The sequence below is a fragment of the Zalophus californianus genome, chromosome 13 (assembly GCF_009762305.2).
Source record: "Zalophus californianus isolate mZalCal1 chromosome 13, mZalCal1.pri.v2, whole genome shotgun sequence".
NCBI classification, from domain to species: Eukaryota; Metazoa; Chordata; class Mammalia; order Carnivora; family Otariidae; genus Zalophus; species Zalophus californianus.
This window is the reverse complement of record NC_045607.1, coordinates 24043574-24059320: the sequence shown is the minus strand read 5'-3', so window position 1 is coordinate 24059320 and position 15747 is coordinate 24043574. Positions and strand designations below refer to the sequence as shown.

Below are 15747 nucleotides of genomic sequence, written 5' to 3'. Positions count from 1 at the left end.
GCTAGAACTTGCTGTTTTATATCCAGTCTGAAAATTTCTGCCATTTGATTATTTAATTGCTTCACATTTAATATATCCATTGATATGACTGGATTTAGGTCTGCCATTTTGCTATTTGCTTTCTGTCTCATCCCTATTCTTATTCTTTTACTGCCTTCTGTGTTAAGCAACTTATTTTTAGTATACCATTTTAGTTCCTCTAAAATTTGTTAGTGGTTGCTATTTATCTTAAGCTTACCACATCTTTATCACAGATCACCTCAAGTTAATATTGACTTACTTCCAATAAAATGTAAGAACTTCATACCAGTATAATTCTTTTCCCGGTCTTTTTGTTCTATGGTTATACATATATAGTTCATCTATGTGTATTATAAACTCTACAATACGGTGTTTTACTTTTTTACTTTCCTTTAAATAGTACTGTTGTTTAAATGGACTGAAAAGGGAGGATATAATTTTTATATATACCCACATATTTACCAAGTGCTCTTCATTCTTCCCTTTGGATGCAAGTTATTTCTAGAGTCATTGCTCTTCAATCAGAAGGAATTCCTTTAGCATTCCTTACAGTGCGAGTCTGCTATTAACAAATTCTCAGTTTTGGTTATCTAGAAATACTTTTATTTTGCCTTTGCTTTTAAAGAATAGTTTCAGAGGGGCCCCTGTGTGTCTCAGTCAGTTAAGTGTCTGCCTTCAGCTCAGGTCCTGATCCCAGGGTCCTGGGATGGAGCCCCACATCGGGCTCCCCGATCTCTCACTCTCATGTGTGTGTGCTTTAATAAATAAATAAAATCTTAAAAAAAAAAAGTGTCAGTGAGTATAAAATTCTTGGTTGACTAGTTGTTTTTTATTTCCCAAGACTGAATATGTCATTCCAATGTCCTGTGGTACTCAGTGTTTATTATGAGAAGTCAGTCATTATTTGTTTTGTTGTTTTCCTGTGTGTGATGTGTAATTTTTCTCTTGCTTCCTTCAAGATTTTTTTTCTCTCTCTGGCTTCCAGTAGTTGGACTACGATGTGTGTCTAGGTATGGTTTTGTTTTGTATGTATTTATTCCACTCAGCAATTGTTGAGCTTCTTGGCTATTTTAATGTTTTTCATCAAACTTGAGAAGTTCCTGACCATTATTTCTTCAAGTATTTTTTTCCATTCTTCTCCTTCTCCTTTCACTTTCTGGGATGCCAATTACATGTCTGCTAGAGTCTTTGCTATCGTCCTACAAATCTTTGAGTCTCTCCTCATCCACTATTTTAAAAATATTTTGTTCTTTAGATTGGATACCTTCTATTAATCTTTCTTCAAATTCATTCTTTTTTTTTTTTCCTGGATCTCAAATCTGCTGTTGAGCCTATCTAGCAAATTTTTCATTTGTTATTGCTCTTTTCAGTTCTAGGATTTCTACTTGGTTCTGTTTTATAGTCTCCATTTCTCTGTTGAGCATCTGCATTTGTTTATGTATTATTAACATACTTCCCTTTAATTTTTGAACATATTTATAATAGCTGCTAAATCCAACACCTGCACTACTTAAGTATCCACTTTTTTGACTTTTTTTTTCCCCCTCCAAGTCGCACTTTTCTGTTTCTTTTATGTCTGGTAATTTCTGGTTAAAAAATTGTTTAAAAAATGTGTTGTAGCAACTCTGGATTTTGTTTTGTTCTTCTGAGACCTGTTATTTGTTTCAGCAAGCAATTAACTTCTCTGTAGTTAAGCTGCAAAATCTGCCTTCCCTGTCACTGATGTTTCTTCTCAGTGTTTTTATTTATTTATTTTTTTTAAAGCCTAAAGCCTTCTCCTGAGCCTGCATAGCTTAGCAGACAGCAAATGATTCTGGCAGAAATCATGCTCAGATACTTCACAATATAAAGTTTCATTCTCTGCAGCCTGAGATGTGTGAGTTGAGAAATGCAATCAAAGGCACAACCAATTTGCAAATCTCCCCAGGCTTTCAAAGTGCACAGGGCTCATTGAGGTCTCCCATATACCAGTTTAGGATGTATGGTTTATTAATCTTCTTATTATTAAGCCCTTCATGGTTCTCTTGCTTCCAGAACCTCCCCCTTTAATTTATAGCTGTTCTGTTGCCAGCCCCAAACCAAGTCTACCACCTCCCACAGGAAAAGCTGCAAGTGTCTGTTGCCCAAGCTAGGTAGGATGAGAAAAATTCCAAGCAAGAAAGCCACAAATTACCTGTTTTACCAGCTGTAGTAACAGTTTTTCATGAGGAAACACTCCCCAAATTGTTGCCTAACTGATGGTTTCCCAATGCCCTGATATGGTGTTTTTAAATAATTTTTTCTTAAGATTTTATTTATTTGAGAGACAGAGAGAGCATGAGCAGGGGGGAAGGGCACAGGGAGAGGGAGAAGCAGACTCCCTGCTCAGCGGGGAGCCCGACACAGGGCTCAATCCCAGAACCCTTGGATCATGACCTGAGTTGTCAGGCACTTAACCGACTGAGCCACCTAGGCGTCCCAGTGTTTTTAATAATTTTATACTGTTTTGCTCTTCCTTTCTGTGGGAAGGAATTATCTGACATCCTTGCCCTGTTATTACCCAAAGATGAAGCCAAAAGGAATTCTCACAAACTGGATGTGGATACAAAAGGAAAAAATGTGGTCAAGGATGACCCTAAGGTTTTTCACCTAAGCAAGTAGAATGGAGTGGTCATTTACACCAAAACAGACTATCAGGAGAAAAGACAAGCAAGGAAAGAGCTGAAGTTCAGTTTTTGACATGTTATATTTGAGAAGGCTATTAGACATTCAAGTGGATACTCTCATGATATTTTAGAGAATCCCATTATTGGCTGGGAGAATAAACTAGATAACCAATAAGTTTCCTTCAAAAGCTCAATTTGCATAAGTCTTAGACCACAAAAAAGTGGTTCAGTAATACAAGTAATCAAAGTTCAGGAAAGCAAAAGCTCACTGAAGCATGGGTTGAACAATGAAAAAGGATGTGAAAAATGAACAGAATTGACATGAGCAGTCAAGAAGACCCTATGCCAAAAAACAAAGAAAGGAAAGTGGAATAGAAGAGCAGGAGAAAAGAAAAAGAGAAAAAAAATGGAAGATCATACTGGTATAAGATTTCTCTAAGAACTAGAATAGAAGGTAAGAATGTATAATGGCAGGCTTAGGCAAAATATAACAAAAACAAAAACGGTCTCTGAACAAGTCTATACAGTTTATGTGACCATACATGATCAATATCCAAAGAACAGATAAGAACTACATAGAAACTGAAACAGAGATATGGAGAGAGCAAGTTGTTAGAAGCTGAGACTGAGGACATACTGAGGCTGAAAATAAAATAACTGAGAACAGGACTTCCAAGTGGAGATTCACACAGCAGGAAACAATGCAATCCTTTAGTAAATTCTGCATATCAGATTATCTATTGAGAACATATCTCTACAGCGTTATATGAAAATTTGTCACATCCATGATTTCACATAAACTTCACAATTCCTGGAAAGTAACATATCAAAATCTAGGATGAGAAGCTCAGTGGACTTCAGATAAAAATTAAGATATATAATAAAAATTTATTTTAAAAGTCAGTAAGATACATCACTATCAAGAAAATTTTAGCTGTACTTTATTTTTTTTATAATGAAGGGTGTTAAAACCTGAATGTTTGTATCCTCCCAAAATTCTTAGGTTCAAATTCTAACCTCCAATAGGATGGTTAAGAGACAGGGCCTTTGGGAAGTAATTAGTTTACAAGGATGGAGCCCTCATTATGGGATTAGTGTCATTATAAGACACAAGAGAGGTGATCTTTCTCTCCACCATGTGAGGGTACAAGGAGAAAATGGTCATTTCTAAACCAGACAGAGTGCCTTTTACCAAGAACTTGCCCATGGTGGCACCTTGATCTGAGACTCCCCAACTCCACAACTGTGACAAATAAATGTTTGCTGTTTAAGCCACCCAGTCTATGGTATTCTGTTATAGCAGTCCAAACTAAGAGAAAGAAAGAATTGGCAGTGTAAGCTGGAAGTACCTAGACAGTGAGACATAAAGATTCTATGGTAAATTAGCAGAAAGACCAATGGGACAAGAAGGGAAGGAGCTAATCAAGAAATTCTGATCTAGTAAACAACGAACTAACTAGATTAGGACTCATGACCCCAGATCACAGTTCTCCCATTAAAAAAAGAAGCCATTTATTCTTCACTATCTCAATTTTTTTAATCTGTGATCATTTATGATGATTTTGATAACAAAATTAAAATGCACATAAGAAAATTAAAAGTAGGCAAATTCATGGCAAAACTAATAATGCAGGGCGCCTGGGTGGCTCAGTTGGTTAAGCAACTGTCTTCAGCTCAGGTCATGATCCTGGAGTCCCGGGATCGAGTCCCGCATCCGGCTCCTGGTTCAGCGGGGAGTCTGCTTCTCCCTCTGACCCTCCCCCTCTCATGTGCTCTCTCTCTCTCTCTCTCTCTCTCTCTCTCTCTCCCTCTGAGAGAGATCTCCCTCAAATAAAATTTAAAAAATAAATAAAAACAAACTAATAATGCAAAAATCTAAATAATTTAATTGCTATATATATTAACAAGCAAAGTGAGCTTTCCATGCCAGCTTCTGCCAGCTTCTTCTGCATACTACAATTCTTTTTTAAGTAAGCTCCACGCCCAGTACAGAGCCCAACTAGGGATTTGAACTCACAACCCTGAGAGCAAGACCTGAACTTATACCAAGAGTCAAATTCTTAACCAACTGAGCCACCAAGGCGCCCCTGCATACTACAATTCCAACAAGAGTTTATCAATGGCAATAGTAATTATCATACTCTACCTTTGCAGTCAGGAGTAGAGCTAAAAGAAGGGTTCCTATTACTAACAAAAATATGATGAAAATGCTTATTATTTTGTCTAACATCTTCTCCAACCAGATGATCATCTGCACAGAAACAAAAAAGAGAATTACTTTTCTTTCAAGCACAACTTAATAGAAATGCATACATATTCAAATATTATTAAGACAAAATAGGATAGTCAGCATTGCAAATCAAACTATGGCATAATGATTAAAGCTGTAAGCAACTTCAGAAAATTAACTAATAGCATTAATTACTGTTGTTATATAAAAAGTTTATTAACTAGGGGCGCCTGGGTGGCTCAGTTGGTTAAGCGACTGCCTTTGGCTCAGGTCATGATCCCAGAGTCCTGGGATCGAGTCCCGCGTCGGGCTCCCGGCTCAGCAGGGAGCCTGCTTCACCCTCTGACCTTCTCCCCTCTCATGCTGTCTCTCTCTCTCTCTCAAATAAATAAATAAAATCTTAAAAAAAAAAGTTTATTAACTAATGACGTAATGTATGGTGATTAACATAATAATAAAAAAATAAATTAAAAAAAGTTTATTATTGTCCTATCTAAGAAAAGGCAATTTGAACAAAATCCATATTTACTTTTGAATTCTCATACAGTGGTATATTTACATTTCAAATTGTAATTTGTAATTGGCAAATATTCTAAATGACATAAAATATTTATTTTTTTTAAAGATTTTATTTATTTACTTGAGAGAGAGAATGAGACAGAGAGAGTACATGAGAGGGGGGAGGGTTAGAGAGAGAAACAGACTCCCCGCTGAGCAGGGAGTCGAATGCGGGACTCGATCCTGGGACTCGCTTAACCAACTGAGTCACCCAGGCGCCCTAACATTATTTCATTTAAATATTTTATGTCATGGGTGCCTGGGTGGCTCAGTTGGTTAAGCGACTGCCTTCGGCTCAGGTCATGATCCTGGAGTCCTGGGATCGAGTCCCGCATCGGGCTCCCTGCTCAGCGGGGAGTCTGTTTCTCCCTCTAACCCTCCCCCCTCTCATGTACTCTCTCTCTCTCATTCTCACTCTAATAAATAAATAAATCTTTAAAAAATAAATAAATAAATGAAATAATGTTAATACATTAGCTGACCTCAAATCTCATTATACTGTCAATTAGCAAATATAGATAGCTTTACAAAAAATATGCCTCTTACAAAACAGGTATGCTCTAAATTATACAGATAAAATAGGAGCAAATTAAAATAGGAATTACATTCAAAATATTTTTTCCCTTTGATGCCACTAGGGTTACAAAAACAGTAATAATAAAAATCTAATGTTAAGGTAATGATAAATATCAATTTCAGAATACTACCCTGGGGGGGGTGGTCAGCAGGTAGATGCACAATTAGCAGGGGTACAAAATGGGCTTTAATTACATAGGTAATGTTTTATCAAGCTGGAGGACAGACTCACTGAAGTTCTTTACATCTTTTTATATCTGAAATATTTTGTAACAAAATACTTTTTAAAATCTGATATTCCACTTGAAATTTCCATTCTTTTGAAAACATAAGCTTTAGGACAAATTGACTGTAAATAAAAAATAATCATTACTGTAATGGTTATTCCTTAATCAATAATTAAAATTATGCTCTTCCTAAATGTTACTTGACATTCCATTTTGAGTATAACTTCTCTCATCTTTCACAATCACAAATAATCCTACATTTAAAAAAATGTTTGTTTTCAGAATATGTAATAATTCTGACAGATTTCTAGAATTTCTGCCATGCAAAGCTACATTTAACATTTCAAAAATAAAATAAATTAGATGACTGCTGAAATACCACATTGCACCCCTCAACCCCTATAAGCTACAGCATTGATGAATAAGTTAGTCTTAATTTAAATCTGAATTACGCTCTCCAGTGAGTTAAACAAACAAGAGCAAATGGTGGTTAAAAATAAAACATGACTTCTAAAACATTTTCCATTCCATGCTATAAGCTTGTATCCCTTTATCTTTCATGAAAGATACTATCACTAAAAGATCAATGCAGTGAGCTCAAAGATAAAAAGTTCATCTTTTATCTTGACAATTACAGCTTCAAACAGAAGAGTTAATTTTCAGTGCATGCTACCAAAGCATCAAAGACAATACAGAGATTAAAAAAAGTAGTATCAAGTTTTTAAGATATGGAAGGTCAGATGTCATATTTTGAATGTACATTCTAAAATCAATGAAACTGAAAAGTTTCACAATTAGAAACCAGCTCTACACAGAGTTCTTGAGACAGTTTCCTCAGGAAAAAGCAGTGTTGTATTATTCTTCTTTGTAGTACCCAAGCCTGACAGTGCACGGCACATGGTGAAAGCTCAAATATATATCTGAACAGGCAAACATAAATAATTTCAGAATTAAGACTAGATCTGTATTCACAAATTACAATTTCTAAAAATAACTTGGGAGCCCCAATTTTTTGAAAAATGTCTATTCTGAAATGTTTTTTAAATGTAAATGATGATTTAGAAAGTATATCTAAATTTAAGTCCAGGTATTTCTAACATATAAAACATGGGATTCACAAACACATTATGAATACCAACATTACAAAATCAAGCTTTATGTTTTTAAACCACAGAATTTTCCTACCAGAGGCATATACCTAAGGATTGGAAAAAATCCACACTAAGAGTCAGCTAAATAAAAATGTATATTCAGGGCTAACAGTGAGGGTTAGAGGTTTCATTCAAAATTTAAAATAAATAAAACCACTTAAGATGCTCAATATATAAACTAAAAAAGATGGGGAGGGGAATCTACTCACATTATAGACGGCTAAGGTACAGTGAAAAAACAGGACAAAAAGGGAGACAGAGAGAAAGAGAGAGAGGAGTGGGAAAGAGAGACCAGGAAGACTTATTAAAGAATAAAGGGAGATTTTTTTTTTTTAAAGGTCAAAACAGGAGGAAAAACTGGGTGGCTGGCGGGAATTGGTGCATAGAACGAAGGACCAATCAATAAAGAGGAACTAACGAAGTGGACAGAAAACTTAGATGGAGGGTAAGAAGCCCAAGAAAGAGTGAATGGAACAAGACTCTCAAGGAAACAGAAACTCGGACATAGAGAAACATAGGGGCACCTAGGTGGCTCAGTCAGTTAAGCATCTGTTTTCAGCTCAGGTCATGATCCCGGGGTGCTGGGATCGAGCTCTGCTTTGGGCTGTCTGCTCAGCAGGGGAGTGTGTTTCTTCCTCTGCCCCTGCTTGTGCTCTGTCTCGCTCACTCTCTCTCTCAAATAAATGAATGAAATCTTAAAAAAAAAAAAAAAAAAGGAGAGAGAAACATGGACAAAAGAAGCAATGGAGAAGCAGAAGGGAATGGAGGAGAGAATTCCTAAAGAAATGCCAGAGGCACTGTCCAAGGAGACAGATCCTGTCCTGTGCTCAGCTTTGGGCAGCAGGACCCACACCACCTGTCATCACTGCCATCAGCTGTCATTCCTGCCTGCCTGTAGAAATCACACTGTCCCTGGTGATCTCCCCAGTCTTCTGTGCTCTGAGAAATTATCTTCGTTATTAAACTTTATTTTCTTAAAGGGGAAGGGGAGTAATTTTAAAATGACATTCTGAATGTTTCCAGTGTGAATGAAAGGCACGCATTTTTTTAAATTTAGAGAGGTCAGTAAATGTATGGCAAGGCCTTGAAACTTCTAAACTGGCTTTATTTATAGCAAGCTATTAAGAAAGTTATCGTTCCACTACTGAGTTTTCTATTTCATTATTCTGGGCCTTTCATTTTGCTTTGCTTTTTGAACCAAATTCTAGTTGAGTCTTAGTGCAAATAACCAACACTAAAAAATAAAACAAGCCTTGAGAAATAGGTTATGTCTCAATTAACCACAGATATGTTCTCTCTCACCCTCCCTTCCCTTGAATTAGTTTCCTAGTTCACTCCACTTGAATCTGAAAAACCAAATACCCAATCCTGCAAATTTTCTGACCTTGGATGTAATGTAATAAAACAGACCTCAACTTATTTCTGTGCTTCCCTAGAACGCACAGTCCCAGAACTTACAGCAGCACTCCTGCTCTCCACCAATGCTTTACCCGTGCTATACGGAATCATCAAAGAAAGGAAACCGTCACTTGATCTCTTAGGAATCTTTTAAAACTGAGTCACAACTGACTAGCCATGAATTAGGTTCCTAAATTAGGTGATCTAACTCATGTAGTCACCTAAGGTTAAATCAAATTGCACCTAATGACTTTGGCTCTCCTTTCTCTCATCCCTTGAGGACAATTTCATTTCAATGTACACAAGTTGGAGCAGTGTATAAAACCACCTCTTCTGATCAAAACAAGAAAATGTGGCTTTTGTTTGCAGCACTATCATTTGCCAAAGATTGAACTCATTTACTCATATAGTTTTGCAGGGAATGGAGGAACAGACAACAGCATGTACGTTGGTGGGAGCGAGGGAGTGCCTGGTAAGTGTATGTATGTATGTATTTTACACACTGTTTATTTTCAATCCAAAGTTCAGAAGTTTAAGACATTGTCAAGTCCCCTCTTTCTTCTTCTTCAAAAGAAAGAAGAAAACCCTAATCTCTACACTCAAAAGTGTCACCTTGGTCTATTTCTAAGAAGTACCACATTCTTCTTAAGGTCTGCTATAATATCTCCACTGCCAATTTTAGAGTTTTGTTGTGTCTAAACACAATACACATAAATGTCATCTCTGGCTATCTGTCTCAGGGATTTGATGAATTTAAGTCTAGAACTACTATATGTGGGCTACATATCACAAGTACAGCATTCCTAATTTATCTGGATTATCCTTTATCAAAGTTATTAAAAATGTACCTATTTCATGCAAATCATGTGAAGCATTCACCATACATACAACCTCATACCTTGGGAAATACGAGGTCACAGGCCATGACCACAATCTTTTTTAAGTTAAAAATGAAATTCTAGAATAGTAGCTATTAAAAAAAAAAAAGACACTATATAAAATTACCAGCCAAGTGAATCAAGTATTTCACAAATTTATCTTTTTAAAAAATTCCTGTGTCATTTATAAAATAAGTAGCAATAAAAAGTTCTTTTTGGGGCGCCTGGGTGGCTCAGTCAGTTAAGCTTCTGCCTTTGGCTCAGGTCTTGATCCCGGGGCCCTGGGATCCAGCCCTGCATCTGGTTTCCTGCTCAAAAGGGAGCCTGCTTCTCCCTCTCTCTCTGCCTCTCCCCCCTGCTCATGCTCTCTTTCTCTCAAATAAATAAATAAAATCTTTAAAAAAAAAAAGTTCTCTTTCCTTTTCGGTAACTCTTGCCTAATGTGCTCTCCACACATCAAAGAAGACTAAAGTAAGGCTACATTATAGAGCTGAAAAGGAACGTCACTCACTCACTGTGGACAGAATGACTGTAAGACAGAACTTCTTACACACACCTGGGCAAGGAGATAGTAACCATATATCCTAAATATATAGCTTTGGGTGTTTAGCAAATTGTACTGTGATAGTATCAACATTTCACGACCTTCCATAGCTTATTAATTTGAACTTTAAAAGCAAAAACTAATTTTGACATATGGACAGAAACAGAATGAGAATGGAGATACAGGGGGAAGTTACAGAATTCAATAGTAAAAACCAACATCCATGTGTTCATTTACCTTCTTATTTAGCCAGTGCCAGAGCTTGAGGATAGGGGGTAAGGTAAGAGAAGATAAGAACAGTGGAATATCATTAGAGAATGCAATAATAGTATGAAAAGAAAAGAAAGTCACTGAGAGTATGAGGAGGAAATAATCCCAGACCAAAAAAACAAAACAAAAACTAGAAAAATAATTGTAATGCATTAACAAAGTTTTAAAATCAAGTGAATATAGTATTTGTTTAAGATATACACTGATTGAAATAACCACAAGCTTTGTGGTCAATTCAACAATTAAAAATACATAAAATAGCCTGAATGTTTATCAGCTTAAATAGTCACACCAAATTCCAAAGATCAGAATAATAACTAAGATTCTTTCACATTATCTTGTACCAAAAGGATTTTTAATTCATGTTCATATACTATGTGTTCATTGAACTTTGTGGTTGTAGCTTTATAGTATTGGTTATTTCACATTTTTTTAAACAGTGAAACACTTCAGAGCTCATTTGGAACAGTGAACACATGGCCAAAGAGCAGACACATCCAAGATTCTGTTAATATTTGGTGTATTTCCTTCCATCTCAATTTTTCTGGCACACATCCTTCTCCTTTATGTAACATCCTTTCTTTCACAATTAACATTACCTCATCTAAACACCTCACAATATTTAGCCCTATAATAACTAATGCTAGTTAGTGGACACATGATGTAAAACTCGTTAAACATAGGATTTAAGGCATTATTAGTGATATAAAAAGTATAAAAGCTAAAAAGCATAATTTTATCAGAGTAACTGTAAATGCTCTTTGCAGAGTTTTTTACTAAAAGTACACTCAATGCATGTTTAAAACTATACTTCAAACAATCTCCTGTAGAGGAATATTTTCAAAAACAGTAGTCTAATCAATCAAAATTTAACAGAAACATGAAAAACAGATTTATTCCCCAAAGCAGCAGCCCATATATATTATTAGATAAGATATAATTATGGCATCAATTATCACTAGACACTCAGTTTGCGATAGACATTTATTCTGATATGTTTTATTATTAGAGCCCAAAATGCTAGTTTTATTCATTTTACTGTCTCTCTTCCTTAAGAAGAACAAATTGGGGGGTGCCTGGGTGGCTCAGTTGGTTAAGCGACTGCCTTCGGCTCAGGTCATGATCCCAGAGTCCTGGGATCGAGCCCCGCATCGGGCTCCCTGCTCAGCAGGAAGCCTGCTTCTCCCTCTCCCACTCACCCTGCTTGTGTTCCCTCTCTCTCTATCAATTAAATAAATAAAATCTTTAAAAAAAAAAAAAAAGAACAAATTGGCATACAAATTTGAATAAAAAAATGACAAATTTTTACAAGGCTACTCCATCACAAATACTTTTGATACCCCCAGAACTTCAACTGACACAACTATAGAGTTGTCCTAAGTGAAGGGTTCCAAATATAAGTCCGTGGAATTCTGAAAACAAGATTTAGTGTCCATCCCTTCTTAATAGTGGTAAGGCTGTCAGACGTTAACTGAAATTAAGAGTCGCCCTCTTTAAAGAGTCTGAAGGACTAAATCTGCTCTAGTAAGACAAAGCTTCACCCTATACCAGGAAGATGTGATAAATATGTTAAAATTTGTGGGAAGTCTTAGACTTTTTCTTATTTAAAAAGTTGAAAAAAGTAAGAATACAAATAGGCAAATCACAAAATAAAAATATAAATAGCCAATAAGCAAACTCTATTTTTTAAAATTTCAAATTAAAACCACATTGAGATACTTCTTTTTATGAAACTGAAAAGGATATTTTGTTACATTATAAGATCTAGTATTGGCAAGAGCTCAGGAAACGGGCATTGCCTTATGTTACACTGATGGTAATTAAAACTGGCAAACTTTCTGGAAGACAGAAAGACCGACTTTTGGTTTTGGCTCAGATCATGATCTCGCGGTGGCAGGATTGAAACCCACGTTGGGCTCTGTGCTGCGGAGTCTGCTTCAAATTCTCTCTACCTCTCCCTCTCACTCACTCTCTCTCAAATAAATAAATAAAATCTTAAAAAAAAAAAAAAACAGAAAAAAATATCCCCCTGCATCTCTGTTGCCCCAGGAGATGTTACCATGGCTTTAAAAGACTTCTTTCCTTCCACCTCACATAATTCCAGTTATTCTTCTCATCTCTATCTACGCTGGTTTAATCTAACAGTATTAGTGACTTCACCTAACCTGAAGTCATGGACGGACCTGCTCGGGGAAACAGTTACTAGGCTCTGTGAGGAAGTCTGGCTCACACAGCACAGCACCCACAAAGACCTCGACTGGGTCTCGCCTGACTCTCCAGCCTTGCTTCTGCATATATCCCACCATGCCTGTTTCCTTGGTGCTCCCTAAGAAGTCAGGCTGCGGCAGTCTCTATCTACCTCTGCCCTGCTCCGTCCACCTATTCCTCCTGCCCTGTTACCTAAGAAACTCCTACTTGTGCTTCAAAATTTGCTCTGGCACCACCTCTTCTGCAAAACCTCCCCTCTCCCACTACCTCGCCAATAGTGAGTCCTTTCTTGCTCAGTACTAACACTGTACTCTGTACATACTTTGCTCCACAAATTAAAACCACAGCTAACACACAGAGCTTATTATGAATCAGGCTCTGATCTAGGAACTGTACATCTATTAACTCATTTAACTCCCACAGCCGTACTCCGAGATGCATGCTATTGTATTTATTGTATTGATAAGGAAAACAAGGCATAGAAAGGTTAAGAAATTCATCCAAGATCACATAGCTAGTAAATAGCAGAACTGGGATCAGGGTTCATGCTCCTAACCACTGAGTCTGAATTTTAATGGACTGCTGTCTCTCCACTAAACAGAGCTCCTGCATCTAGTTTTCTGTGAGTCAGTGGATTTTCCTGAGGACTTAGCCCATTATCTGACATGTAGGAATTACTCCAGAAATACTGCACTGAGGCGGCATTACCTGGCAATATAATTGTACACAAATCACATAGCCCCTCTAGATTTCAATTTGATCCTTATAAAATGAGGGAGTTGAACAGGTGCTCCATAACATCCTCTTCTCCCATTTTTAAGAGGGAAAACTACTTACAAAATACTGACTTAAACTAAATCTATCCTACCCTTACATAAGCCATAATTCTAAACTTTAAATTTCATAACAGATGTAGACATAAAATGTGTTATCGACAATCATAGTATGAATACCAAATACCATGACATGGAATATATGCATATATAAACTCCATTAAAACAGCCCAAGTCTTAAAATACAATACCTTGCTATCGACTTTTAACAAGAATTTTCCAAGCCCAACAACTGGCCACGGGGCGAGAGCCTCCTGCCGCTCCCTGAGGAAGTGCTCCACGGCCTGCCACCACACGAGGCAGCGTTTCTCCAGGAAGTCCACAACTCCAAAGTGAATAATAAGCTTTTTGAGGATCCAAACTAGAAGAAAGGAATGCATATAAAACCAAAACATAGATTACAAAGTCAGAACGTGAAAAGGTCCTTTAATTTCATGTGACCTTTCTAAAACAGTGAAGCTAATATTAAATAAAAATCAATTAAGAAAAAAAGGCAATTCCATCATTAACATTTTTAAATCTCTAGAGAGGTCCTAGGAAAGCACCTATGGTCTCCAGAATAAGCCCAGAGTAATTACAGGCTGTAGAAAATGTTCTGGGGGCCCCCTGTTCAAAGCCTGCTCTCCCAAACCATGTCAAATTGTTATGATAGGCTGAAGGTCAAGAAATGCCTAGGATAAATGTTAACTCCTGCTAACAACTTTTAAAGAGAAGGGGGTTCCAACAGTACCTGACACAATTTGGCAGTATAAAATAAATCATTTGGCAAAACCAAAAATGTACGGAACAATTCAGAAAGAGCAATTTAAACTATTTCACTAAACATTTCTATAAATTCCTTAACAGAAAGCATAGCTATGGTATGTACTTTGTGACTAGTTCCAATTGCCAAACAGAAGTTCTGTTTGAGAATGCAAGAAGCAGATACAAACTTCGACCTCATATTCTATGTTCTCTAAGAACAAGCACTATACAGTGTTCTGGTCCTAACAAATCTTTTTAAAAAAATTTTTTTTTTTAAAAGGTAACTATTTCATTAACTGTCCAAGTTAATGAGAATCACAAGTTTTAAAACTAAGGATCTAGAAGGTAAATGGTCTTATGAGTTTAGATTTTTAAACCATGGTGGAAAACAGGCTTTCAAAAAGGAAATTATGTTTAAATCAATAATGAAAAGCTTTGATAAAGAAAGGACTAATCAAATTTAGGCGGTATCTGGATGGCAGGACCCAGAGCATCAACCGAGGACTTAATAAATTTGGCAAAGGGGAGCACCTGGGTGGCTGAGGTCCTGATCTCAGGGTCCTGGATCAAGCCCTGCATCGGGCTCCCTGCTCAGCAGGGAGTCTGCTTCTCCCTATGCCCCTCCCCGTTGTTCGTGCTTGCACACACGCATTCTCTCTCTCAAATAAAATCTTTTAAAAAATAAAAAAATAAACAAGTAAATTTGGCAAAGGTTCTGACTGCAGTAAGAGGTTAAGCCCAAACAATCAGTAAAGCATGAAATAAAAGATTCTTCTAAAATTCACCTGAATTACTTACTTTTCCATTCTCAGAAGACAGCTTTAAATATACAGTTGTTTTATCTTAAAAGAGAGTAATATTACCTCAAATATTAAAATCCAAAATTTAAAGAAAAAGAAGTCTTCCAAGACCAGACCATAAGGGACCAATTACCGGCAATAGGCACTGGCAGCAACTGTACAATCCACAGGTTCAACCAGAGTTGGACTCCAATAATGGCCCAAACGAGGGACACAAAGTAGATGTCACTGGTCTTCTTCTTCCTGACAAACGTTCCCATTTCAGGCCTTTGTCTGCCCAGAGTGGGTGAAGGGGAGGAAGGTGAAGGAGAGGAAGAGAGCGCTGGAGGGGGCTCTCCTCTGTCCATGGTTTCTGAAAAGGGGGGTAAAATCATCACCATATTAGTCCACATTAGTTAGCAGTCCTACAGAGCAATTCACTAAGCTACTCTATTGTAAGCCTTCAAAATGGACTCTGATAGTATGATTACACTGGGTTAAAAAAGAAACGAAGATCTGGATGTATGCTTGCATATGCGCTGAAAAACGTGTGGAGAATTACACTACTGACCGTATTTAAATCTAGGGAAACTGAGTTTGTTGGGGGGTAGAGCTGGGTATGGTGATTTTTTTTACATTTTACTGTATGCACTTCACACTGTTCAAAGTTTTATATATATAATAT

General features: G+C 36.8%; 1 protein-coding gene across 6 annotated transcripts in view; it reads right to left on the bottom strand.

Annotated features, from left to right (window-relative positions):
- TMEM245 (transmembrane protein 245) overlaps positions 1-15747 on the bottom strand; it is a 101076-nt gene that overhangs the window by 55159 nt on the left and 30170 nt on the right. For 5 of the 6 annotated variants that reach the window (XM_027615242.2, XM_027615247.2, XM_027615246.2 and 2 more), the window contains 4 exons: positions 15217-15435; positions 13731-13900; positions 10466-10489; positions 4813-4917 (listed from right to left, as the gene is read on the bottom strand). In XM_027615242.2, coding sequence (XP_027471043.1) covers positions 4813-4917; positions 10466-10489; positions 13731-13900; positions 15217-15435 — 518 coding nt within the window. The remainder of the gene's footprint in view (positions 1-4812; positions 4918-10465; positions 10490-13730; positions 13901-15216; positions 15436-15747) is intronic. The other variant, XM_027615245.2, reaches the window with a different exon arrangement.